Source organism: Rhea americana, unplaced genomic scaffold, assembly GCF_003343005.1.
Source record: "Rhea americana isolate MKP2758 unplaced genomic scaffold, rheAme1 scaffold_2, whole genome shotgun sequence".
In the NCBI taxonomy this organism is placed as follows: Eukaryota; Metazoa; Chordata; class Aves; order Rheiformes; family Rheidae; genus Rhea; species Rhea americana.
In genome coordinates, this window is record NW_028186149.1 from 1161755 (window position 1) to 1188422 (window position 26668).

Sequence of the window (26668 nt, forward strand, 5' to 3'; positions counted from 1 at the left end):
GTTCAAAGTGTTGCAGTATCAAAAGAATAAATATTCTTTTAATTACATTCTTGTTTTCCTGACTGCCTCCTAGGTGGGTCTAGTCACATGAGGATCCTTTCTCAAAGGCTATATACCCTACCAAGCCCTCTGCCAAAACTAGCATTGTGCTGGACAGACTAAGAACATCAATAAAATGTTTGAGGAAGGCTAAGGCCCAGCTGGAATTGAGTCTGGCAAGCGATGTCAAGGACAATAGGAAGGGCTTCTTCAGATACATCAACAGCAAGAGGAGGACTAGGGAAAATGTGGGCCTGCTACTGAACGGGGCGGGGGCCCTGGGGACAAGGGATATAGAGAAGGCAGAATTACCGAATGCCTTCTTTGCTTCAGTCTTCACTGCTAAGGGCAGCCCCCATGAATCCCAGAGCCTGGACGTGAGGGAGAAAGTCCGGAGAAAGGAAGACCTTCCTTTGGTTGAGGAGGATAGGATTAGAGACCTTTTGGGCAGGCTAGACATCCACAAATCCATGGGCCCAGATGGGATCCACCCACGGGTACTGAGGGAGCTGGCGGATGTTGTTGACAGGCCGCTCTCCATCATCTTTGAAACGTCACGGAGAACTGGAGAGGTGCCTGAGGACTGGAAGAAAGCCAGTGTCGCTCCAGTCCTCAAAAAGGGCAAGAAGCAGGACCCAGGCAACTATAGGCCGGTCAGCCTCACCTCCATCCCTGGAAAGATGATGGAACAGCTCATTCTGGATGTTGTCTCCAGACATATGGAGGAAAAGAAGGTGATGAGGAGTAGCCAGCATGGATTCACCAAGCGGAAATCCTGCTTGACCAACCTGATAGCCTTCTACGATGGAATGACTGTCTGGGTAGATGAGGGGAGAGCAGCGGGCGTTGTGTACCTTGACTTCAGCAAGGCTCTTGACACTGTCTCCCATAACATCCTCCTAGAYAAGCTCAGGAAGCGTGGGTTAGACGAGTGGACAGTGAGGTGGCTTRAGAACTGGCTGAAAGGCAGAGCTCAGAGAGTCGTCATCAGTGGTGCGGAGTCCAGTTGGAGGCCTATGGCTAGTGGCGTCCCCCAGGGCTCAGTACTGGGTCCCATCCTGYTCAACKTYTTCATCARTGACCTGGATGAGGGGACAGAGTGCCTCCTCAGCAAGTTTGCTGATGATACCAAGCTGGGAGGAGTGGCTGACACACCTGAGGGCTGTGCTGCCCTTCAGAGAGGCCTGGACAGGCTGGAGGATTGGGTGGAGAGGAACCTCCTGAGGTTCAACAAGGGCAAGTGCAGAGTCCTGCACCTAGGGAGAAATAGGCACCAGTAGGCACCAGTACAGGCTGGGGGCTGAGCTGCTGGAGAGCAGCTCTGCAGAGAAGGACCTGGGAGTGCTGGTGGATGACAAGTTGACCATAAGCCAGCGATGTGTCCTTGTGGCCAAGAAGGCCCATGAAATCCTGGGGTGCATTAGGAAGAGTGTTTCCAGCAGGTCGAGGGAGGTGATCCTGCCCCTCTACTCAGCCCTGGGGAGGCCTCATCTCGAGTACTGCGTCCCAGTACAAGAGAGACATAGAGCTACTGGAGAGAGCCCAGCGCAGGGCTATGAGGATGATCAGAGGGCTGGAGCATCTGCCCTGTGAGGAAYGGCTGCGAGAGCTGGGCCTCTTCAGCCTGGGGAAGAGAAGACTGAGGGGGGATCTGATCGATGTGTACAAGTACCTGAAGGGAGGGTGTCAAGGAGACGGGGACAAACTCTTTTCAGTTGCCCCATGTGACAGGACAAGAGGCAATGGGCAGAAACTGAAGCACAGGAAGTTCCGCCTGAACGTGAGGGGGAATTTCTTCCCTGTGAGAGTGACGGAGCACTGGAGCAGGTTGCCCAGAGAGGTTGTGGAGTCTCCTTCTCTGGAGATCTTCAAGGCGCGCCTGGATGCAACCCTGTCTAACACGCTCTAGGTGACCCTGCTGAGCAGGGAGGTCGGACTAGATGATCTCCAGAGGCCCCTTCCAACCTTACTGATTCTATGAAAATATTCCAATGGTTCTTAAAAAAGGATATGGTGGTGGGTAGAACATTGTCTCTTAATCTGTACTTAATCTCTCTTAGAAACCTAAAGATATAATTGTGCAGGGTGAATCATGTGAAGAAACAGACACTTCAAATTATCTGACAACGTACACCACTTCCGAACACCAGAACACATTAACTGCTGTAAGATACAGATAACAAGAGCTGGTTAACCTTACTTTTAAGCTCAAATTTCCTTCACCAAAGCTTTATTCTGTATTTACTTGCCATTCTTTTACCTCGCAGGAGTATTTCAGAGTGCACAATTAATCCTGACAGATTTCTCCACTACACAGAGTGCAAGCAATGCTTTGGGAGCATTTCTTCATCTGCTTAAGCAGGTTTCATCTCCTCAAGCAGGCTAGTTTAGTTTTGTTTAGCTAGCCAGGTCTTCATGCAGATGCACATCAATACCATGCACTAAAAATAGTGCAGAGCTTTCTGGATCACGTACTAAATCTGGAGATTTTACTACTTACAGATCCTACGTGAAATCCCAATAATTATGTACAAATGTTTATTTTAGTATATTTTTAATAAAAATTCTTTTCTTCTTTCACTCAATGAAAAATAAATATTCTACAGAGAGTGCTTGATAAGGCAAAACCGTGTCAGCATAGTTAAGAAGATAAAAATTCTCAATCCACAGACTATACAATAAAGTATTTTCTGATGAAGACTGTCTATGCATCTTTTACTAAAATTTATTTTATGCAAAGCAAAGGAAAAAAAAACAGGCTTCTTCATGTACTCACAAGTATTAATTTATGTCACTGACTAGCATACTTGGAAAACACCAACTGAAAGCAGCAGCTGCTCTATCTTAGAGATGAAAAACCCAATACTCAAGGCGTAACATCTAATCTGGGAGAAGACTCCATGCTGTTTTTAATTCCTGCTCAGACAAAATATTAGATATGAGGTTATTTATCACTGGTAATACAATTTCATAGGAAAGAAAAAATAAAAATAAGCTTAAATTGCAGGTGCAGTAAGGCTTTGATGCTGAGGAGACATTTCCAAAGCCAGGATCAATAAAAAGTGAATAGCATTTGACTCAGAAAATAATATCAGTAGCAACAGCTTAAAGTCTAAAGAACAAAGAACCAGATGCTTCCAGATTTTTACATGAAGGAAGCATCTCAAATCTCAAAGTAGGGATTGGTGACATCTGAAATTAGACAGGCTTAACTGACACGTAATTGTACTTCCAGAGCTGATTTACAACAGGTGGTAGGGACCAAATTGCATCTAAGTCATTAYAGGGCAGAAAAACATAGCCTGAGAAGCCCCTGGGCAGCCTAGCTTTATTTTAAGAGTATACTTTCAAAAGCTGCCGTATATGACTAGTCTGCTCTTTACCGTGAGTTCCTGTTTGATGTACTCAATTGTGGCCTCCAGAGCTCTTGTCCCTCGAGTTGCTTCATCTTCTACTGCTTTAACTGTCTTCAAAAGTGATGTTACATTTGTTACCATAACCTGAAAAAGAAAGAGGCTAAGTCAAATTCCTTCCTCCCATTTTTTCAGATAGGGTGGTTTAAAGCAAGGCAAAGCAAGCAATCTAACATTAATACTTTTAATATGGACCAAGAGGCTTCATAGACAGTACTAATTATGATTTCTCCTGTTGGTCACAGTTTTTGGAAGCTCCCTATGAGTTAGAGGAATGCAGCACAACTTATTGCAGACTGGTGACACCTTAAATGCAAGTGTCCTGGCAAAGATTTTACAAAAATGTAAACTTTACATTCATTCAGATTAATTATCTTAGCATCTTTTCTTCCCACTCATTTAACACTGTAACTAGAAAGAAGTGTGAATCCAGCTATACTATTTATTATGTTTATGAGATTTATCCATTACATTCCCTGCAATCAGAAAAACAACTGAATACACACTACCCTCAAACCCAATTCAGAGACAGTATCAGTGCTGTTGTCCCTATTAACAAACCCGGTAGTTTGGATGCAGAATAATTCAATTCTTCTTTATGATCACTACACCCTTCCCACAGCCCAGCACGCTGACATACAAGCAATGCCTTATCAGCACACTGGAGTTCTTCAGAATTAAAAAAAGACAGAAAGGCCAGCTTCCTGACAATCAGGACTGAAAACACAGATAAACCTTCAAAGCAGGAAACGCAAATAAGCAACTAGTTTTCTTGATGAGATCATTTTCTTGGGTCCTTTTTAAGGAGTGCCTTTACAGTGCACTGCTCTCATCGGCTCCAAAAGCAGCAGAGGCACAGGTACTTCAAAGTAGGCAACAGACACAGGCGTGCAGTACCTTGCTGCCAAGCAGAAAGATGAAAGCCACTATGACACACTCGTAACGGGAGAGCGCAAAGGTAATGCTGCCTAAATCTCCACATAAGAGAAGATTTTGTAGATATTAAACTTCAAGATGCTTGTGAGGCAAATGTCATAACATATCTCAGACACAGGGAAATTAAAGCACAAAGAGGTATCACAGCAAATGTGGTGGAATCAGTGCGAGATTTGAGCTCAGACACTTACGTACTTGGAAACACCTTCTAGGAGAAAGCAATCAGAAGTGTATGATAACCTGCTGTAGAATACAGAACTCAACCTTTTTCTTTCTTTTTTTTTTTCCTTCAATCTAAGCAACACAACATGCTTCGCCTGAGCACAAGAGCACACCCTTAGAGATATAGGCTTGTAAAAGAAGGAAGGTTCTCTTCAGAAAGATTGAAACTTTCACCAAAACCAAAAAAGTCACACTACAGCCTAAAAATCCCACAGTTTTATTGGAAACTCAATTGCCTCTTACTACCTAGCTCTATCATCCCAGGATGCTAACGAAAAAGAGATTTCAGTGAACGAAAAATTGCTGAAATCCAAGCTTTAGATGTTTAGCAATAGTGATTCTACAATTACTTTCAAATAAAATTTAAGACTAAACTTTTACCTTGGCAGCTCCCTTCAGCTGGTACATAGATGGATCATCTGCTGGTTTGCTGGCAGCTCCTTTGGTAGCACCAATGAGATCAGAAAGGGCCTTTGCAACATCCTTAATAGCATTGATCAGGACAACCTACGGGAAGGAGAAACACAGAGGTGAGGCTCAGTCTAGAGAAGGAAGCGTGGATGCAAACATGGTTTTTACAGAACTCCGAAGCAAAACTCTGTACTGGTAGGTAAAGATTAAATGACATACAAATACCATCACCTTCTACCCCAGTAAAACATGCCATATTCTGCAAAACGAAGAGCTACGTTTATAACTGTAGTATTTCAGACACTGGTCAGAGATTTCCTGTGAATAAACTCAAATGTTGATTGCAGGTGGGAGCTTGCTCCTATGAGCTTCCCTTAAAGGAGGATATTCTTCTCAATGTTTAATACCATTGAATGGAAGAGGGATGACAGCAAAAAAAGACTGATTACGGCTTACAGTCTGATTCCAGTGTTTGTTAACAGCTGTGAAATTAGATCAAGTGTACTTACTGCCTGTTAAGGGACACTTTTGTGCAGGGAAAAAGATGCTGAAGCTCTGTAAGAGACCCTACAGAATTAAATGCTGAATAACTTGCTTGGCATTACAGTCAAATACAGAGATATTGTCTCCTAAATCCAAGATCAAAGAAAGAGACAATTCCTAGACAAAATATAGATACTACCACAGCCTCCTTGATTATTTTAGTGTATTACTGGAATAATTCTTTACATCAAATCCTTCTCCTTTGTCCTTTCTAATAATGGAAGGTCAGACATTTAAATATCTTGCTAGAATTCAGCAATACTCAAACTGTTCATTAAAAAATATTACACATACATGAAAAATGGAAAAGCTCAGAAAAAAGAAAAAAACCACGTGGAACAACCACTTGCAAAACCTGCATCTCTGCAGCATAAAGAAAGAAAAAGAAAGAGAACACAGCTTAGTTTCAGCCTGTCTGTACTTCACTAACTTGCACAGAAGTAAAATCTTTGCTTTTCCCAAGAATTTAATTGCTTAACTGCCTGCACTGCACAGCACAGCAATAGCAACTTGCACGGCAAGCCATCTGAAGCTTTACCTCACCATATAAAAAAAGTTTTGCTTTCAATGGAAAAACAATGCGATGATATTTCATGTTAACCTAATAGAAGTGATCCATTTAAGATATACAATGTGTCTACTACATCAGCTGAACCTTCTCTGAACCTGATTTCAGAATATTACAAAGCAGCAATATAAAATACTCCTGCACAATAAGCCTTCATTCCAAGTATTGTATTCTCAGCTTTTACATAGGCAGAAAATACAATGAGTGATAAATGTTTCCATTTTTTAAGGAAATCTTTCCATTGAAGAAAGAAAAAATAGCAGGGTTTTGCAGCAGAGGAATATCTTTGAAGTTCATGCAAGAATCATTTAAGTCAAACGAAACAGGATACATAACACTTTCAGTGCCTCAGATTTTTTTTTTAATGAATTTGATTAATATKGGCACATCTGCAACATGCTTGTCAACCTCCATTTCACCAAGATCCAAACAAGAAACAAAAGTAGTATGTGACATAATCCACACTGAAGCCTTAAATTACTGAGTTAAATTAAAAACAATTAAAATATAGCTACAGAAGCCCAAGAGCTTCCTGACCTATAAAAATAACAACTGGGCTGTGCCCTGTGTGTAAGGTAAATGAACAACTTTTAACTGATGCAATCTTTTTACTAAAAAATAGTTTTTAAAAGGATGAATCAGAGCCCCTGAGTTAGTTAAAAAGCAACAAAAAACACCACTCCACCCCCCCCACACTTTGTCAAAAGCATCCCAGCATCAGCACACCTATGAAATACATGGAAAAAGCTTATACAGTGGCTAGTCTTGTTCCACTCAATGCGTTAGGGCTCTTGACTGTATTCAAAAAAAAAATACATATATACATATACATACATATATATATATATATATATACACACACACACACATATACACACACACACACACACACACGAATATAGAGCAATGCCTGACTTAACCCTGAAAAAATCCCAGAGAAGATGAACTCTACTGTGTTGTTTCGAAGTACAAGTCCTACAAAATCTTAAAAAAAAATCTTAAAACATCTCACCTGTGTTTCAGGATCATCTGATCCCAAGCTGGCTGCTCCCAGTTTTACTACTTCTGCAAGCTGGGTGATGGTATTAGCTGATGACTGAGCTGCTTGGGCCAGTTTGTCCTGACTTGAGGCAGCCCCTGATACCAGCAATTTGGTATCTTCAACTAAAGCTTTTGCTGTTTTCAGGATATTTTCCCTGTAAGGGAAAAGAAGAAGCAAAGAGTGGAAAAAGAGAAGAGGAAAAAATGTGTTTTTCAATGTTATTCTGACTAAGAGTTACATAAAAGAGCTGATATAAGTCATCATTCCAGTGTCTACTCATGATAATCTTAGTACCACAAGTAAAGTTGCAATTAAAAAAAGATTCCAACCATTTTAAAACAGTTGCCTTAAGCTTTATGCTGTAAATATAAAAAGATATACAGCAGTTCCATAAAATAACCTCCTCTTGAAAAGAAATACCAAGACAGGTCAATAGAAGTAGAGCACACTGGATTTTTAACATACAAAGATAAAATCTGGCAATGCTGCAAGGAAACTAACAGTTGTCAAATGTCCACCTTAACAAGTGTATTGTATGGAAAACAAAATTATTAAAAGAAAATCTATACCAAAAGACATGGCATTCACCACTGATCAAACCCACTACATTTTCTATTGTTGTTTGTTTGAAGTAAATGATATAAAAGATACTTATAATTCACGGTTCTTTAAAAGATGAAACCATATAGGTTTAGCTCAGTTTGTTAGAGCATGGTGCTAAAAATGCCAAGGTTGCGGGTTCAATCCCTGTACGGGCCACTTGTTTGAGGGTTGGACTAGATGATCTCCAGAGGTCCCTTCCAACCTTACCAATTCTACGATTCTATGATTTGGGGTCAGTCTTCAACATCTGCCTATAAAGCAACTAATAAACTCATTAACCTGATAAGATTAAAGCAAACAAGTCCCAACTTGAACTCTGCACAATAGCAGCAACTTGCATATCACTGCATCTTTCCTATTCCTTGRGCAATGGAAAGGTGGAAAATAAATGCTGGTCAAGCAACAACCATGTCAGCCAGTTAGACAACTAAGCAATATTTCAGTGTCTTTACTACGAAACACTGGGTTTTACTACAAAGGAAGCAACAGTCAGATGCTGCAAATCTCAAATTCTTAAAAATGCTGTGGAAATATTACATTCCAGATGCTACTACAAGAAAAAACTGTGTTCTTTCTCCTGAAGGAGAAAATATGTGGTGTATGTATAGCCATTTCTAGCACTCTTGTCCACACAGTGTTAACTATAAACATTGCTTAGTAACACAAGCAGTCAATGAAAAACAACTCTTGGAAAAAAAAGTGTATTAAAGATTAACTAAAGATTAAAGACTCTTCAGTGTCATAGACAGCTAAGTTTCCCTACTGGAATGAAAGCACASTGTAGCCTATGCAACAAAGTGTCCTGACTAAAAACACCCCCCACCTCCAATATTGCTACGGTTTTGGTCTTCTGTTGAAGTTCTCGGCACGTATTCTTTAGCTAAAATTCCTCCTTCACATAAATAACCAAAGTGAAGTTTGTTATTCTCTACTGATACTCCACTGCCTCATCTCGCTTCATTCCTGGAAATTTAGAAAGATTCCCAGGACAACAAAGCTGAAAATGTATCCCCACGTGCCTTTCCTTTCGCCAGTTCCCCTGTTCCCCCGTGCACATGCTCAACCATCTTTTCCAGTTACACTGACCTGTGGTCTGCAAATGATTCATTGTTCTCAGCATTAAGGGTTCCAGCAGTAGCAAACATGATAGTGGTGTCCAGATCTGCAATTATCCCAGACACAGCACTAGCTGCAGTAATACAGGCCTGTGTACCTTTGTTTCCTGCTTGAAGGGCAGATAAAACTAAGGAAACCTGGAAACAACATAAAGCAACAAGGTGGCCATTACAATAAAGCCCCATTATCCGCTGTAGAATTAAGCTAGTTCTTGCAATGTAAATTTGTAGTGAAAATAAGTGAAACTCATTTTGCAGTCTTATTTTTGCAAACTTTAATAAACCTCTTTCCCCTTTCCCTTGCTTGCTTTGTTTGTGCATTAGTCATTTTGATTATTTTTTCCGTAGTAGGAAGCCTGCTATTGGCATTTGTCATTCATGCAAGGGCAGACATAGTACAAAATAAATGAGCAGATCAAAGCCTTAACTGTATCTGCTCTGAGTATAAATAATGACATTCCACAATCAATAATATAAGCGCTCATTTTCCACGTATGAAAAGAAAAGCTTCTCCAGGTACAACAAATAAGAGTTCCAATTATCTTGCAAAACTGTATAGTCAATAGGGACCTGGCTGCATTTACTTCAGTGTCAAAATTACTTTTCCGTCATTTCTGGCACTGCTTGGTAACACAACCATAAAGATGAAAAACTCTGGGATTCAATGCTATCACACAGATAATATTAAAGGAGATGCATCTCTATGGGCTGATGTTACATAACTCATACGGTCCTGCTACTGAGGTGAGGCGAGATTTCTCCTTTTAATAAATGTCCATCTTGCAGGAAACGTGACAACGACACAACGGCCCAGAGCTGACGTCTCTTGCTGTACACTGCCACATGGCAGGGCTACGATGTTATGGCACTGCCGTCCTCCGCTTCCCCCTTAGGGAATGGTCCCTGAAAGCCAGCTACCAGCTACCAACGAACAACTGCACCGAAATGATACTTTAGATCAAATGCAATCTATACGCACACAAAACCACAGCGATACCATACTTGATATCTCCAGACTCTCAGAAGGCAGCAGGGAGAAGCTGGGAATTTCAGCTACCCACCTAGAAGAGTACTCTGCAGGAACTGTCAATGAGCGACAGGTGAGGGGGGCAATGAAACAGGTGAATAACAGACACAAGGAACTAGACAGGGTTAAGGAAAGAGGACAAGAACACATGTTTTTGGTCCTCAGGCCAGTTAGCAGTCTGGACCCGGATTACCTCAAGACTGCCTCAGATTAAGGGGTACTAGAGCTAGCATTTCTAGTCTTCAGAAGGAAGGAAGCTCCCTCTTTACCATCAGATGAAACACCAGTTAGAACTTCCCTGAAATACAGTCACACACAACAGAGTGAACTTCTGTCATGGCAGATGTCAGCAACAAAATACATTAATAGCTCAAGCAAACACCCAGGAATCATGCCTTAAATTATCTTGATATCAACTGTAATACCAGACAAACAGAAGGTATATACTCTCTGAAGCCAAGTACTAAAATACTATTGTATCGAAAAAAACATACAAAAATAACTTCACATCTATCAACATTTTTGACCACTATGAAAGCTATAACTCTCCATTTCATCCAATTAACATTCTGTTTATAAGCTCTGCAGCTTGGATGCCAGCCTCATGCCATACTACAATCCTAAATAAGATTTTTGCAAAAAAGGATCCACATGTGCAGATATGTATTATAATCTCAAATACAACAGCTCTTCCTGATGGTCTATTCAGATTCAAACTTCTCCCTGGACAGCTTCCTCGATTTACTAACGTTATCATCAGCTTTAACACTTAAGATACAGCCTGCCCCTGCATAAGCTTAGGATTGCTGATACTCCTGGGTCATGGTATGGTAAAACACAGTTGTACAGCTAACAGCACATTAACACAAGCTGAGAAAGGAATATCTAGTGAAACCTAAATGGAACTGACATTTGACTTTTAATTGGCATGGCCAGCAGAAGGGAGAGAAGCCATCAAGAAGGCATACCAAAGGCAAGCTACACAGTTCAAAATGCATCTGTTTCAAAAGACCAGGAAAAGCCAGACAACTCGAATGTGCGGATCTAAGTGGGTTATCATGAAAGGGAGGATGTTGCCACATGAAATGATGTGTCTTCAATCAACCTCAGCATGGTAACTATGGCCATTACATGGACATACTATTTTCCAGGGAGTGCCTCATAAGGTAACATTACCATCTTATTTCTCAGGGATCGGCTTTGGACTAGACTCCCTCTATCAGCCCAAAGCTTTGTTACAAGACATGAAAAAGAAAGGACTAGCCTAGTGTATGAACCAGTGACTGTACTATATACAAAAGTAAAAAATTACTGTAATTCAGCTGGTATAATTCTGGTACTGTAGTATAATGCAAAGTACAAAAAAAAAGGGGGGGGGGGGGAAGAATCTGACCCATACAATTTGACTAATTTACTTCCCGGAGGAGTTTGGTGGACAGACACTACTGTGTGACAACACATGGGGCATCTCACCTTTTCAGTCACAGCACGAGCACATTCTATCAACTCCCTTTTGGTGTAACTGTCTGTAGGACAAATCTGGAGGGCTCCAGCTTTTTGTACAAGGAAAATACAGCCGTGACCAAGATCCTGCACCCGAGTCCTGATCTGGAACCCTATCTAGACGGTAAAGAAGGGGAGAAAGAAGTAAAAGCAAAGTGAGTAAATAAATACAATGCTGGTTTCAAGGTATTTAGGATGGGTAAAAAGCATGTGTCTGTTTCTATATTACTCAAATGGAATTGAAGAGTACATGACTTGGTTCATTTTTTGCTGAATATCGCACAAATTTTCAGTTTTCCAGAACTGACCACGTACATGTGAAACACTGTAATCTGATAAAGGCTCCCCTCACAGCTTCTGGTTTATTATTAATCTTACAATGTAAGCTGTGTGGTCCCTGTTCACAGATGTGTGCTAGTTTCAGTACCTGTACTAGTTCTAGTGCCTGCATGTACTTAGGCAAATTTTTTGTTTGAATCAACAAGGAAGCAGGAATCACAGCCATTAGTTCCACAAATGAAATTATTTCTACTTGAAGCAGAAACTCACATGCATGAAGGGTCATTCTATTTAACAATATCAAGCTGAACACAAGCCATTGCTTTTCATTTAGCTACTGGGTATCAAGACATTTAAAACACTCAAATGATCTTTCAGTGGTGAAATGTAATTACTATGTGAAAAAAATTCTTTGAAAGTCATTTGTCTGGATAATCTCATACATCTGGTGATGGTGAGCTACCTCACCCTAATTCACCAAAGCTTTGTTATGTTCCATAACCACAATAATTTAATTAAAAGAAGAGAGAGTGTTTATTTAATTCTGCTCAGAGCAAAACTGTAGCACCTACTGCAATTGGTTAATACACTCGAGACAAATAGCATGTATTCCTCAATTAACATGAAGAGCTTAAACTGTGTGTTGGGGGGAAACCTATATACTCTGATACTAAGATATGAAAGATGCCTAGACAGCAAAAGACAACTTTGCTGCTACTGTCTGTCTGCATCTCACTTTCAGGACAAGAAGTTATACAAAAAATCTCTTGTAGGTAAGAAAAAAAAAAGTGTATCTGTAATTCATCAAGCCAAATGAAACTTCAGGAAAATACAATATATAGAGCTTTGCATGTTGCCTGTAAGTGATATCCCCAAGACATTTTGGAGATTCTTTCCTGGTCAACTGTTGAGCTGTCAACTGTTTAAGGTGTTTATGCCTTAAGTTGAATTGAGTTTTTCATTGGAGGCTTCTATTCTTTAATCAGATAATTCTTAAAACAAGGCTTATAGCATGAAAATTGACACTTGTACAGCAAAATTTTATGATTCATGGAAATMCTAGCAGAAAGCTTATTTCCTAGATAATTTCCATGCATTGAGAACAATAGAAGGAGACAGAGAAACAGAAGTTATATCTATTGAAAGTTTTAAATGCTCACTGAAAACATCGTATAGTAACATCTAATTCCTGTCCTTATCCACTCATGTGCAAGAAATGATTTCATGCCATTTTGAAAAGATGTATAGTTTTGCTACACCAACTGCTCCATTCACATGCTTTATACATTAAGCTGTGTTTTAACTGAAAACACAGAACTGAAGAGAAGAATCTGTATAGCCAAACTGCACCTCCAACTTTGACTTGGATCACAGCATGGTTTCAAATAAAGCAACATTAGGCCAATTAGAATTCCTCTGAAAAACACATGTGTTGTCCTGTCCCACATTTCTAGCAGGAATGGGGCAGAAGTAGTGCATCCTTCCACATATCAGTCAGAGCACACATGCTACAGACACCTCTTGCATACAAATAAGTGCCTAGCAACACAAGGGCAGTTTTCCTGCCTGGAAAAACATTTACTGCGTTTGTTTTAGAATCACCTCAGATACATTTGAGAGAAAACACATTACCGCATGGTTCCAAAACAGTTATCTCTTCGACCATGCAAGACATGTATCAGACCTAGGCTACAGCGCCGTGCAGCAAATCTCCCTTGATACTTTGCTCTGTGTTTACTTTACTCCCCAGGGTAAAGGAACACCCATGTTGACACCACTGTGTATGTAGAACAAAGAGGTCTAAGAACTGCAGACCTCCTCTGGTTCAGCTGTAGCTGCAGCCATTCGGCCCTGGAGAGCCAAATGCCCATAGTCACTGGTCATTTGTGATGCAAGTCCTCCCAACTCTTCGGGGTTAGTAACCGACTTAGTCATCTGAAAAAAGAACACAGGCAAAAGAAAAAGAAAATGACAGGCACAAAAATGACTTGTTAATTCACTCCAGCCTAGAAGCACTCATTTTKTTTTGGCCACACTGATGAAGTGGGGAAAAAACACTTGCTTTTTAAGGGATCTGTCTCCCAACAAAAATTCCATAAGCAAACTCGAGCAAACATGCTTTATAAGAGTCATGATAACCAGGCACTCGCAGAACATATGGAGTAATCGAAGGGGAGCAGTTAGAGCTGGTAATTCACTCTTTAACACAGTGGGGGAATAGGTCAGTTACAGAGTTACTCAGATTGGAGAAGAAAGCAAGTCTTGTCTTTCACAGCCACCCTTTCATTTTGTCAAAGGTATCTGTGTCAGTCTCAGCTGGTATGACATGGAAATGGAAAAATACTCAGGATCAATACAGAACATATCTGATCTTTTATAAAGACATGGGAAGGAGGGCAAAGAAGAAATAGCCAGAACTACACAAAATGCCTTGGCAGAATGTCAGTATAAGAAACAATCTCTAGGAAAATCTACCTTTTATATAAAGCTATGTCTTCTTTACCCAATTTATGTTAGCAAAATTCATGACATTCCATCTTCGGAGCAAACCTAGTTTTGGACTAATTCCTACTGTTTGCAAATAAGCTATAATACCTCAGATTACAGCCTCATCAATCTTTCTTGACTGCAACACAAAATTTTTAGGCACATCTCCATAGGAAATTCTTTTATCTAATATACAAGTGAGTTTCTCCCTTATTCCTCTGGAAAAAAAAAAAAAACATTCAAACCACTCTCCCTCAAACTCCTCAAAACTCAGATAATCTTAGACCTCACTGAAACAAGACAGACTTGATTAAGCAGGTTTCCTTTTTTTTTTTTTTTTTTTTTAATACAGCTGAATTACAGAAATCCAAGAAAACAGAAATTTGACCTTTTGATTCAATTTTACAACTATTACAGTGGTCTCATAAAAATCTGATCTCAGTTAAACAAGAAGCATATAGTGTGAAGGGCTAATCTAAACAATAAACATAGGACAAGATTTTAGTGACAATTCAAAAGGCTGATCAAAATATGTTGGAATATTTTCCTTCTATTTCTCATTACAAAAAGCCAAATAAAAAGTATTTGAGCTTACATTTCACTATACACATATTATGCTAGAGAGCTAAAATCACCGCCAATTTCCAAGTTAGGTATCTTTTCATTAAAATAACAGAAACTTGGTCAGACAGCTTTTAAGTAGTTCTAGCAGAATGCTTCATAATGCAGCTAATGAAACGAGTCGATTGGCCTTTTCCCAATCTTTAGAGTATTCTATTATAAAATATTCTGGCAGAGACAAACCTTGTTTCAAACAGAATCAGGTTTCAGGTCAAATCAAACTTCTTACAAAGGAGGAGGGATTATAAACTCCATTAAAACTTAAAACAGAAATCTGTCTCCAGGCCTATGTTGATGCAGGTGATAAAAGTTACACATTGATGGAATCAAGCACCAAAATCCTAAATTCTCTCCCCCCAAATTAACAACCATTTATTTTTGCTTCCTCATAATTATTCCTGAGAAGTGTAATACCCTATCACAGTAAATCCCACTACCTTCTGTCAAGTAGTGACTTACCTCTTAACGGCCATCCGCTTCCATATTGGTTTTCTTGGACAAAATGACAGATTAGAATACCACTTTTTAAAAAACGAAACGAACAAACGAGGTCTGCAGAATAGCCAGGAGACAATCCAGAGACTCAGCACTCCTCTTCTGGAGAGCGGCTCCTACCATCATACAACTAAGACCCAACAGTTAAATCTACAAACCCATAATCTCTCTTGTTGATTACCACCTGTATAGATAAGCCTACTGGAAACCAATATCACAACATTGTACGTAACACACTGTAAAGCATTTCATTTTCCTTGTGCGCACACAACAGCTTTTACTTATCTCTAGCCAAATATCTTACCATTTCTTGTGCTGTTACAGCAATGGCTTTAGAGTATTTCACCACAGTGGTCTGATAATCAACAAATGTTCCCCTGGGATCTGGAGGTGTACCTTCATCCAGCTTCAAGAAAGAAAAATACGGAAGAAATAACCACCTCTTAATAAATATCATACTTTCCACTAAATATTAAAACTCTATTGCATGTTCATTCTTATAAAACATCTGTAAATGTATAAAATCAGTGCCCCAGCAAGTATGGGAAAACTCAGAAAAGAYTTACCCAGTATCAGTATAAAACTTGTATAGACTTTACAGTGCAGTGTTTTCAAGTTCAAAATTAATTTTTTGTGCAAGTTCAAACCACCTTTTGTACTCCTGCTAATCTAAAAGTCAATGTGCAGGGCTTAATGCTTTAAGAGACAAAAAAATTGAGATATGAAAAGCCAATTTTTTGGTTCAGTATAGCCCATTTGCCTTTTGCAATTGTGCATTTCCAGCACACTACCTCTAAGAAAGTAGCAAAATACTTCAGTCTCTGCCATCTTCCTTCTGGAAACAGTTTGTCCCAAAACAGACCTATTGATCACTTAGAAGACAAATTTAAAAGATAATTAAATATGGCAATAAACCTAGGTTATCTAGGCTTTTAATCTTGCTTTTTCTATTTTTCTTAAATAGCAGTGTATTAATGAATTGAAGAATCTTCCAAAATAATTCTACTCACTGGTGCTGTCTATTTGGGTAACGGAAGATCCATCCCACTCACCAGTTTGATTTTGAAATCTGTGCTATTTGTCAAATGCTCTTTAGGTTTACAGTGGAGGTGTGTTATTTATCACATACTGCTACAACGAATTAACACTAGCTCTTTCAGCTGCTACACTGTGGATCAACTTTCAGATGCAAGGCAAAAAACAATCTATATATGCTCACCTTGCTCATTGCCTCTGCTATTGAGTCTACCATACCACCAACCATGCCGACTTCACTGGCAGCTTCGTTTAAGGTAACCATTATGTCATCCACAGCCTCTTTCATCAGCTGAGCTGCCTCTGTGATCGCATCATGCGTATGTGAAGCCTGGAGTGGAGAGAATGGGAAAAGAAAAAATATTACAAGTTTGTTCTGTGCACAAGTCAACATTTGGTTTGAAAATATTACTAGTTGATGCAACATCTAACAGTAGCTTTGAAAACCTTGTCCAGCATCAACATTGAAGGAGAAAAGCTGGCTGAAAAAAGAAATGCAATACTGAACAAAAATTACTTGGGAATTACTTGGGATTAAGACCTTTCCTAGAACAGATTAGGAAAGTGATTAGTGTTTAACAGAAGAAAAAGTTAGGGGAAGGTAAAAAATACACCAGATGGTAAAACAGTCTACTTCTACACCAGAACAAAAGTGCAGAAAATATCTTGTTGCTGTATTTCAGACACACACACTACACAGGCTGTGTATGCAAACTTACCCAATTTGCTTCCTCAGTATGTTTACATGTAAAGACAATGAATACTCCTGAGCTTCAGTAATTTTTAGGCAGGCTACTAAAAACTGCATTGCTAAGGGCCTTGCCATGACTGTAGTATAGGGACCAGGGTATAAAATGTATGAGTGTATATATGCACATTTGTGTTATTACATATGTATACACACCTACACATATATACACACACATCTATAAAGTTAGACTAACGCATAAGCAGAATAGAAGAATCTTTTGTGTATACAGATGTGCAAAATGTCATGCGTAAGTACAACCATCAAAGCATTCTGTAGGAGTTAAGACACTGGGGGGCTTCTTAAATGACCATATTTCTTGATGCAGGTAATCAAAACAGACTTAAATAATCAAAACACTATTCTCATTTGACTTGGAACTACATCAACAAGCCTATTTTGTTATTCATGTGAATCATATAATCAGCAAAGAACAAAAAGCTACCCAGAAAAAAAAAGGAAAACATAAAACAGCAAAATCTTTTCCATTATTACACATTCTATTTTTATAAACAGATTCTTGTGATGAAACTGATAAAATTTTTAGATAATCAGTTACGAAGAGCAGAGAACATGGAGCTTTAAGATGAGATCTAAGAAACAACAGCAATTAAGAACTCTGGGTTTGATTTAGCCCAGTTTCACTCCTGTAAATCCAGAAAGTAGATTTTAGTTTGTAGTGTTTCAGATGAGAGAAGGTATAGAATTGACTGTTTTCCAGCTTGAAATACTGTTCGGTTCTCCAGCTAACATTAGAGGGAATCCAATCACTTCCCCACAAAATCCTAATTAGTAATCAGCAGAGATAATCCTAACAGTGTTTGGCTCTTGATTCTGAAAAGACAATGTAAAAACATCCTGGCTAAAGACATTTCAAAAGAAAAGGTCCATCAGAATAATAACCCAACAGCATAACAATTAAAGCCTAGCTGTCTCTTTGTTTATCAACAATTTGTACAGGACCTAAAGGTAATAAATTGTTTTGCTGAAGCAACAGAATTCTTCTATTTGTGTCTAAATTGATGCCTTTGGTTTGAAATATTTTCCTTTTTTTATTTAGAAACTTAAAAATCTTTCATTTTTGAGTTCCCAAAAGCTACCACCAGCTCAAAGATACGAACACAAAGCATAAACACAGAATTTTGCATCTTATCTTTCTCTCTTTTATATACAGGTTTTTAACTACTAGAAGAGATGACAGCATTTTTTACATAACCATTAGTGTGGTATACACAGCTCATCATCCCTACAGGCACTGACAGAAAATTTCTTCTCCCTAAAGTTGACGGAAGGTTTTTAGTTTCTCCATTTCCTGAACTCAAGAAGAAAAAGACTGCTGCCAATAGAGAGAGAAAAAAAAAAAAAAAAGACCAAATTTTACTATGGAGTTGTTCTGAAAGCACACGTTCTTGCTCAGCTGCTTTGTTAATCTAGTCATGTAAATTTATTTCAATCCTCAATCTCTTCCAATTTTCCCTTCCACTTCCTTCATGTGATTTAGTTATTTTTATAAATATATTTTTATATACTTATATATATACACACACATATATATATATATATGTATGTATATATATATATATATATATATAAAATAATAATAAATTTTGAGTACAAAAAAATCCAGGTATCATATAAACAGAGGAAACAATGTCTTGCAGGGATACAAAACAATCATTTCTTATTATTGTATCTGATCCTCATATGTATTTTGTCACACTTATCAGAAAAGATTTTCTGGTGATACATGTCTAGAAATGATATAAACTGGTCCATTCGTTCTAATGCACCAAACTGCAGAGCTGAGGCTAAGCAGGACAAAAGACAAACTATAACAGAGATCTTTCCCTAGATACACACAGACACTTATGTGTCTATGAAGCTCAGGATGAAAATAAATTAAAAAAATTTAAAAATATCTAGTCAACACAAATGCTCATCAATGGTTTTGGAAGAAAGCAAAGTAAGAGAAGTTGAGGCATGCACACAACTAACAGAATATTTAATAAAAAAGTGTAACCCAAACTCCTGCAGAAGAGATTGTCAACAGTCCTTTGTACCCCCTTACTGTTACCAAGGATTAGAGATCAAGAGCATCCTCGACTTGCAGTACTGCATTCTACTACATCAGTAACCATATTCTGTTCATTAAGCAAGGGAAAGAGGAAGAGGTGAAATAATCTATATTTGCTAAGTAACTTGAAGCAATGAGCACTTGCAGTAAGCAACAAGCCATCAGGCAGATGTATATGCCATCTAGGTTTAAAACAGTAGTTCAGATTGCTGAAATAGTTGTAGATTGCTGAAATCGACATATACGGTGTCAACTATTTTAGATTTCTTCCAAACCTAATGAAGCAGAGAATACCAGAACTCTAAGCAATAACAAGATTACACAAGTGGTCTTGCTCACAGTTCATACTGCCTAAAAACGCACGACAGTTTTGTAGGAACAAGGAATTCTCTGTGCATAAAACTGATCAGATGTGAAATGCTTGTAGCAGGTAAATATCCCAGAGGCACTATAGTCTGCCAGAGTGTGTAAAACCTCTAATATCAGCATAAAAGGTAATGATCCAAGAGGATCAGAGAGAGCAGCAAGAACTAGGCCAAATGGTCAAATGAAGATATTACACCATTAGAATCTGAAGCATAATTAATTGGCTTGAAAAGGATTTAAAATAAAATTGAAGGGAAGGCAAGATAACTCACCCTTGCTTTCAGAAACTAAAATTTCCTTCTCCCTTCTAACAATACTATCCCTTACATAAAGTATTTGGGTGATGCAAGTAATCTGCTAATTAGAAACTCTGAAAGTGAACATCAGCCATTATGGATGTGCATTTCGTACTAAGCTGGTTTTGATAGGTGCTGCTTCAAATCTTTGCTTTAAAGAAATCTTTGTCTACATAAATTAGTAGGTGCGGAATTTGCAGAACTGAGACTACCGTGGCAACTTAGATTTCCCAAATTATTTTCTTCAATCTCAGTTGCACAGCCTTATACCATCTCTGCTGTATCCCTCCTACTTCACACTCTCAAAAGAGCAAATAAAGAAACAAGTGTTAGGATTTCAGTGGTGCCAATCCACATCTTGAATTCTGAGGAAAACATCCTGAAAATATGCCTGTATTGCAGCCAGTAGAGAAAACACTCAAGAACCTACAGCACTATGGAGCCTGCACGTGTGGGGGGCAAATCTCACTAGGAGGTGGCAGCATAACAAAGAACATGTGAAACACTTATAAAAACATGTTTCAAATCCAGTTCCAGGAGGTCTTTGAAGCTAGCATCCATGAACTACTAAAAAGCCTCTCTAATATCAGTTTCAGTGCATCATCAACCCGCTTTCTGCTAAAAGTATATTCATGTTATAAAAGCCCCCACAGCAAGTCAAGTGAAAGGGCAGAGCAATATAAAAACACTCAGCCAAGCCGGGACCTAGTTGTGAGTAGGACCTGGGAGCCCCAATCAAATTGGAAATACCACTACAAAACATATGGTATTCCCCTCTGTCGCACACTGTCCAAAGAAAGATAACCCAACAAGGCACTACCCCTCTTCTCACCCACCACATTGAACCAGTCCCTGCTGTATGGTTAATGTGCACAAAGGCAGGTAGATTTCTTAAACATTCAGATCCTGATTTGCACTTATTTCTAACAGAAAAGATCAGAAATCAAATGCTCTCAGTTGTCTACAAAGGGGGATCCCAACCCATAGCATGTATATTACTAATAATACACACATTGCTTCTAAGCGATATGTGGCTGGGACAGGCAGCCAAGGGTTGCCACCACTGTTGAACAAAATCAAATTGTTTTTGTGTATGCTGGTGCAAAAAACTGAAGGTAAGTATGTTGCACAACCTCTTCAGAGCATCTTTCAGCCTTCAGGCCACCTCTACCTATTCTCAGCAGGAACCTTTCCAGCAACTGTTTTATTTGATTTTCAGCCTTCCCTTGGTACCTAAGAGGCACTGAACTATGTGACCTGTAAGACATGCAGTGCCCAAAACACACTAAACACAAACTAACTTAGACTCTTAACACTGCCTATCAATTTGTATTGATTTGGCAGGAAGAGGTAGCTGCCGTACACTCAAATGTTTTGCAAATTGAGAATCATTTCACAATTTAAAAAGCCCAAACCCCCACACAATTCCAAAGAATAACTATTCCTAACATTTATACTGCTAATAATCCCCTTCCTCTCTCTTCATCATCGATTAGGTCTTCACAAAGAAGGAAAGATTTCACTTTATGGCTGGCTATAGGTTAAAAAGCAAGAGTGCATTATTTAGACAATAATCACAGGTCGGCAATTAGGGCTATTGTATGCTGTAAATGGGCAGCAACATTTGAACTGCCTGCTAATAACTGCAGTGCAGACCTAGATCTTTTTATTAGACAAAATCCATACCCTAATGGGGCTAAGTTACTGTGTCACGTAGTTAATGTATCATCTAAGCAGTGAAAGGAAGTAGTAAACATTACTTCAGCTTCTCTTAACAGCTACTCTTTATTTTTTGAGCTATAAAAACACTTCAGGATTTTTCTGTCTAGCTTTGAAGCTATCTAGTAACTCTCCCCTCCCTCCCAAGTAGTCTGTTTGGTCAAAGCTAAACCATTTCACGTGATGTGGCAGAGGAGCAGGTAAAGAAAGATTACTTCCACAACTGCTGATGACTTTTTTATATTGCAATAGTCCTTCACAAAACACAAGTATTCCCACTAAAAACTTGCCTATTCTTTAGCACGATGCAACAAGTTATACTAAAATATATTTTGACAACTGTCCTTTATCAAAAGGAAAAAAAGATAAAATTTTACTCATTGCTTTCTTTACAAGACATGTATATACCAAGAAAATCAACATATAGCTACACTTTTTTCTGTATTGCATGCACTTTGACTCTGCTTATTTACTCAAGCTGCCATCCATCAAAAATCTCTTATTTTCTATAGCAGTCAGAATTACTTTGCTCCTTGTAATTCACATCTGCAAATTCTTCTTTCCTACTAATAGAAAATCTAAGTCTTCAATTTCAGTAAGCAGAATTCATAAAAGGACTTTAGTTACCAGCATCAGGAAATAACATTTGTTTGAAAAAAACACAATCTTAATGCACAGTATTTCCACTCTAAAATTGTATGAATCATTTCAGATTAATCTCTCTAATGACATTTGTTACACACACAGATTATACCTTGGGATTTCCTCCTCCTTCCTTGGCTGCATATAACATCTGCAAGGCAGATTCTGCTAACGTCTTACTCTGGTCCAAGACAGTCATCTGCTGCTGATGATCTAAAGTTTTGGATGCCACACCGACCGCAGCTAAAACCAAGGGTTCAAAGTAACTTGACAGCTGTGTAACCTAAGAAAGCAGAGACAACAAAAGGTTCTTAATCCAGTTGCCTTAAAAACAGGAGTATTCCCCAATTAACATTGGGTTAGCTGAAGTAGCACAGTCCCTAACGCCTCAAAGCTGTGTGAAACGTAGTTTATTAACGTGTTCCTGTGTGATTCTGTCTCTCCTGAGCTTCAGATGCTTTGCTTACCCTTCAGATGGAAACAACTGAAGACATGAGACTTGATGCCAGATGAAATTGTTTTCAAATTGTTAAGAAATTGCAGTTTTTAAAGGCATAAATAACACCCTTCTCTGTCCAAGGGAAGGATTTCTCAACTTTCACTGTTGAGAGACAACAGAGTGGGACAGTATAGGATTTGGAGTCTTCTGTTTATCTCAGAGACTATCCATATTTGCAGTTACTTGCTCTATGGCAAAGCAGGCAGGCTAATCTCTCAAAGCCTCTTCTAAGTCAGATTCCAGTGCAGACCTGAACAACTTTCTAATGTGCAAGATGCTGCAGCCTGCAGAAACGCTAATATTACCTAAGGGTAGAGTCTTCATTCATTTAAACAATTGCACAAGACAGCYTAGTGGCCTAATCATGCAATGTTTCTTAGTGCTAAACAGGAAGCCACTGTGTACATGGCAGTCTAACACAGAGGTGTGGGCTGACTGGAAGATGTGCTCCAGAAAGAAGGCTTCCCAGGGAAGGTGCATGTTTGTTCAGTTAATTACATGGGTCAAAGTGTTTGCAGTATCTAAAGACAGTTCTGCTAGCAACTTATGTTGCTGTAATTTAGTCTTCAGAAATGCGTGGAGTCAGTCTCTTGTTTTCCTAACTTTCTCATCTAATTCACAGCTCTGCTGAAGAAACATCTGCTTTCAGAAATATGCTTACGAAAGAAAATGGGAGTTTTAGTAGCATGAAAATTTTTACAGTGCACTTGTCTGATGTGTCATCTACAAAAGTGTTTGGTTCTTGTACTAAATACATGAGAAAGGCTTTACACTTTCTATTGACTGAGAGACAGAATTACGTTGGGCTGATTACTCAAGAACATGCAAAGTATGGCACAGTTTGGTGTACCTGTAACCTCAGAAATTAAAGTGTTGATACATATGCAGTGGCTATAAAGATGCTTTAGAAGGTCAGTCTGCCCAAGAAAAACAACTGTATTTGAAGYCAAAAAACTGTGGAGTAAAAGATTAAAATGTTGAATCCATCTATATGACTACAGAGATAGCTAAAAGCCAGTAAAATCTGAAGTTTAGAAATACCTTAATAAGCCTTCTTCTCCTATTTTATTTTCCAAATAATTAAAAAAAAATTGAATGTTTTCACAAATAAGATCTTTTAAATTGTGTCAGAACAAATAGTGGGAACCATACCTTCTGCAACAGACAGAAAAAGTAGACTTGAGATGTCTATGCTTAATGCTCTCTGCACTTTGGTCTAGGAACATTAAACACTGAAGAGGAGGAACATGACTACCTAACTTCCTCTACCTTATCAATCCAGAACTAGAAAAGTTCTGCAAAGGCTCCTAGGTAAACCATGTATCCAAACTGCAAGAAATTGATACAGTASCAAATAACTGATGGTTATCCAAAGCTAAAGATAATAACATTTGTTAGAAGATCTGACACTGTTTCCATGACTACAAAGTGCACTGACTTTTCTGCATGTCACCATTCACAGAATTTTAGTGAAAAAACTGCCTGGCATTTGTGAGGAGTGCACTACTGCTCTTCAGGCTACCTGCTCTCCTTAGCACTCCAATGTTTTTTCATATATGTCTCTCTATTGGTATGCTGACGACTCTTTCACTGATCAGCCCTGGGAACCTGTTACTGTCAGAGATGCATGCAACTCCTCTTCGCTGTGAACGGACACCTTAACTCATTTTGGAGGTACTAAAAGGTAAGTACTTGAAAAATATTTGTGTATTTGATCTATTAGACTGAAAATAATAAGCATTTTCAATAATTAATGCAAACCCTTATCCACCAAACAGCAAATGCACTTAACTTTTTCATACAGAATCAGAAATCTAAAAAGCACAAATTCTACCATATTTAATTCAACATAAAGGGGGGACATTTGTTTACAAAATACTTAAAATAGTACTCAAGTTTCTCTTCCTCCTCCTCCTCCCCCCCACCACCAAAGGCCCCTAAAATTCCACAGCAGGAGTCCAAACTTGGAGCAGCTCAAAAATGCTGTTTCCTAATAAAGCTATGCTCCCTCTGTAATTAATGGAGAGGGTCTCCCTGGAAAGGTGGTAAGTGGGCAAATCAGCCCCCTGCTCTGAAGCCACACTTCAAAACTTCCCTCTCCACAGCCTACAGAAGCCACCTCAGGAGATGACTTTGCCAAGGTAAGGCCAGAGGAAGCCCCTGCACACTCGCCCCACACCCCATCTTTGTCTCACACGGGCCAAGAAATGGAGTGGGGCACTTGATCCACAGAGCCCCCGATCAGGATGGGATCTGGCAAATATTTGGCAGAACTCTTCATTTGGTCAAATTCAGCTCACAAACCACAAGTGAGTGAACTGCCAAATAAGCCTGGATAGTGACAAGCCTGAGGTTACACCACAGGAGACAGGAGCACCTACACACATCTGCAGCTGCTAGAACAGATGTCTATAACCTTCCACCTCTCCTTTCCATTTTTGCTTTTCTCTACCCCGCCTTAATTTGTCCTTTCTTTTCACTCTCCCCACCTGCTACCACCAAAAAATTTAATGAAAACATCTGTCTTAGTGTCCGTAAAATAAGCAAAAAATATTTGGTCTCTGTTCTGAGTATTTGGTAACCCCAGATCTTCCTTCCTTCCACATATTTTCTTCTGCTCTTTCATAAAGGGTTAATAAACTACTAAACCACAGTCTCCCCTAGCAGCCAACTGTCCAAAACTCCAGGTATCTTTGTAAAGATAGGACTGTACCTTGTGCCCAAGTTGAGCTGCCTCTCCCCGAGCTGCTGTAGCTATGGGATCAATAAGGTGGCCAATTTCCTGAACAACCGATGTCAGCTGCTCCTGTAAAGCCTAAAATAAAGACAAACTGTTAGTTCTTACCTCAGCTGCTCCTTTATCAAGTTATATCACACCATAAAGTCAACCTCAGACCGACTAACTACTCAGATCTCTATTAAATGATCCATCACAATATGATGCAAAATCCAAGCTACTGATTTACATGCTTGTTTTCTTCACATGTATGCTCTTTCAACTTCAGAAGCCCTAACAGAGGCCTGCTGCTGTTCAGATTTATAAGGCAAGTCTGCAAACGAGAGGAGGATGGGGGTGATGATGGCTCCCTACCACCTGAGCTGATAGTGGTAATGCAGGAACAGGAACCATTTTTCACAGCACTGTGACCTCCTCCCCCCCCCCCCAAAAAAAAAACACAAACCAAAACCAACCCAATCTATTTTTCCGCTGCACTGGTCAGAGAAACCACCAGGAGCTCCAATGAAAATATGAATAAGCATTTTCAAAGCAAATAACACAGCACAAGAGCAGAAACTCTACTATATACCTCAAAGCCAGCAGAACTATATTAATATTAAAGGAAAAGGAAAAATATGACATCTGAGTGCAAGAGACAAGGACTGACCTCCTGAACACAGTCTGAAGGACAGAAGGATAGGGAAAGCACAACACTGGGCCACTTATCATATAAATATTGGCTTTTAATTCAAAGGCAGTTAATGTCTTGGTAGCCAGGATTTATCTCATTCTCCTGCAAGGCAAGGCTAGGGGAGGGAGGTGGAGGGGGGAAAAGCATTCTGGCACTTCACTATTTTTCTATAGTGCTTTACAAATAGCTTAGTATCTTATCCTATTAAGATATTAAGCGTAGTACTTATTTCAATTCAGCACTATGCCCAAAATGAAATGATTAAAATAGAAAAGAACTACATGTATGAAATATTTTCTGTAGTAACTTACTCTGTATCATTTCATTTAGTCTGAGATATTTCTAATGTGCAGTGTTACAGCCCAAATAAACTACTGGCATGCATAAATATGGATGCAATTTCAGGAAGCAATAGAACAATGAAAAACTGAATACCAAACAGATTCTGGCCTCTGGCTGTTTGTTTTTCATAGGCAGTCTGCCCTAACAGCCCTTACTCAAACTGATGATGGCTGAAATAGTATAGAATTTAACGGAATTATTAACAGGCAGGGAGTGGCACCGATTTTCCTGTG

The 26668-nt window shown here is 39.1% G+C and overlaps 1 protein-coding gene across 2 annotated transcripts in view; it reads right to left on the minus strand.

Moving 5' to 3' along the window:
* TLN2 (talin 2) overlaps positions 1–26668 on the minus strand; it is a 215958-nt gene that overhangs the window by 28949 nt on the left and 160341 nt on the right. For both annotated transcript variants that reach the window (XM_085303277.1, XM_085303278.1), the window contains exons 40-49: positions 25397–25498; positions 22297–22467; positions 16524–16670; positions 15609–15710; positions 13517–13636; positions 11393–11539; positions 8864–9030; positions 7145–7328; positions 4992–5117; positions 3423–3539 (exon numbers count right to left, since the gene is read on the minus strand). In XM_085303277.1, the coding sequence (XP_085159403.1) occupies positions 3423–3539; positions 4992–5117; positions 7145–7328; positions 8864–9030; positions 11393–11539; positions 13517–13636; positions 15609–15710; positions 16524–16670; positions 22297–22467; positions 25397–25498 (1383 nt within the window). The remainder of the gene's footprint in view (positions 1–3422; positions 3540–4991; positions 5118–7144; positions 7329–8863; positions 9031–11392; positions 11540–13516; positions 13637–15608; positions 15711–16523; positions 16671–22296; positions 22468–25396; positions 25499–26668) is intronic.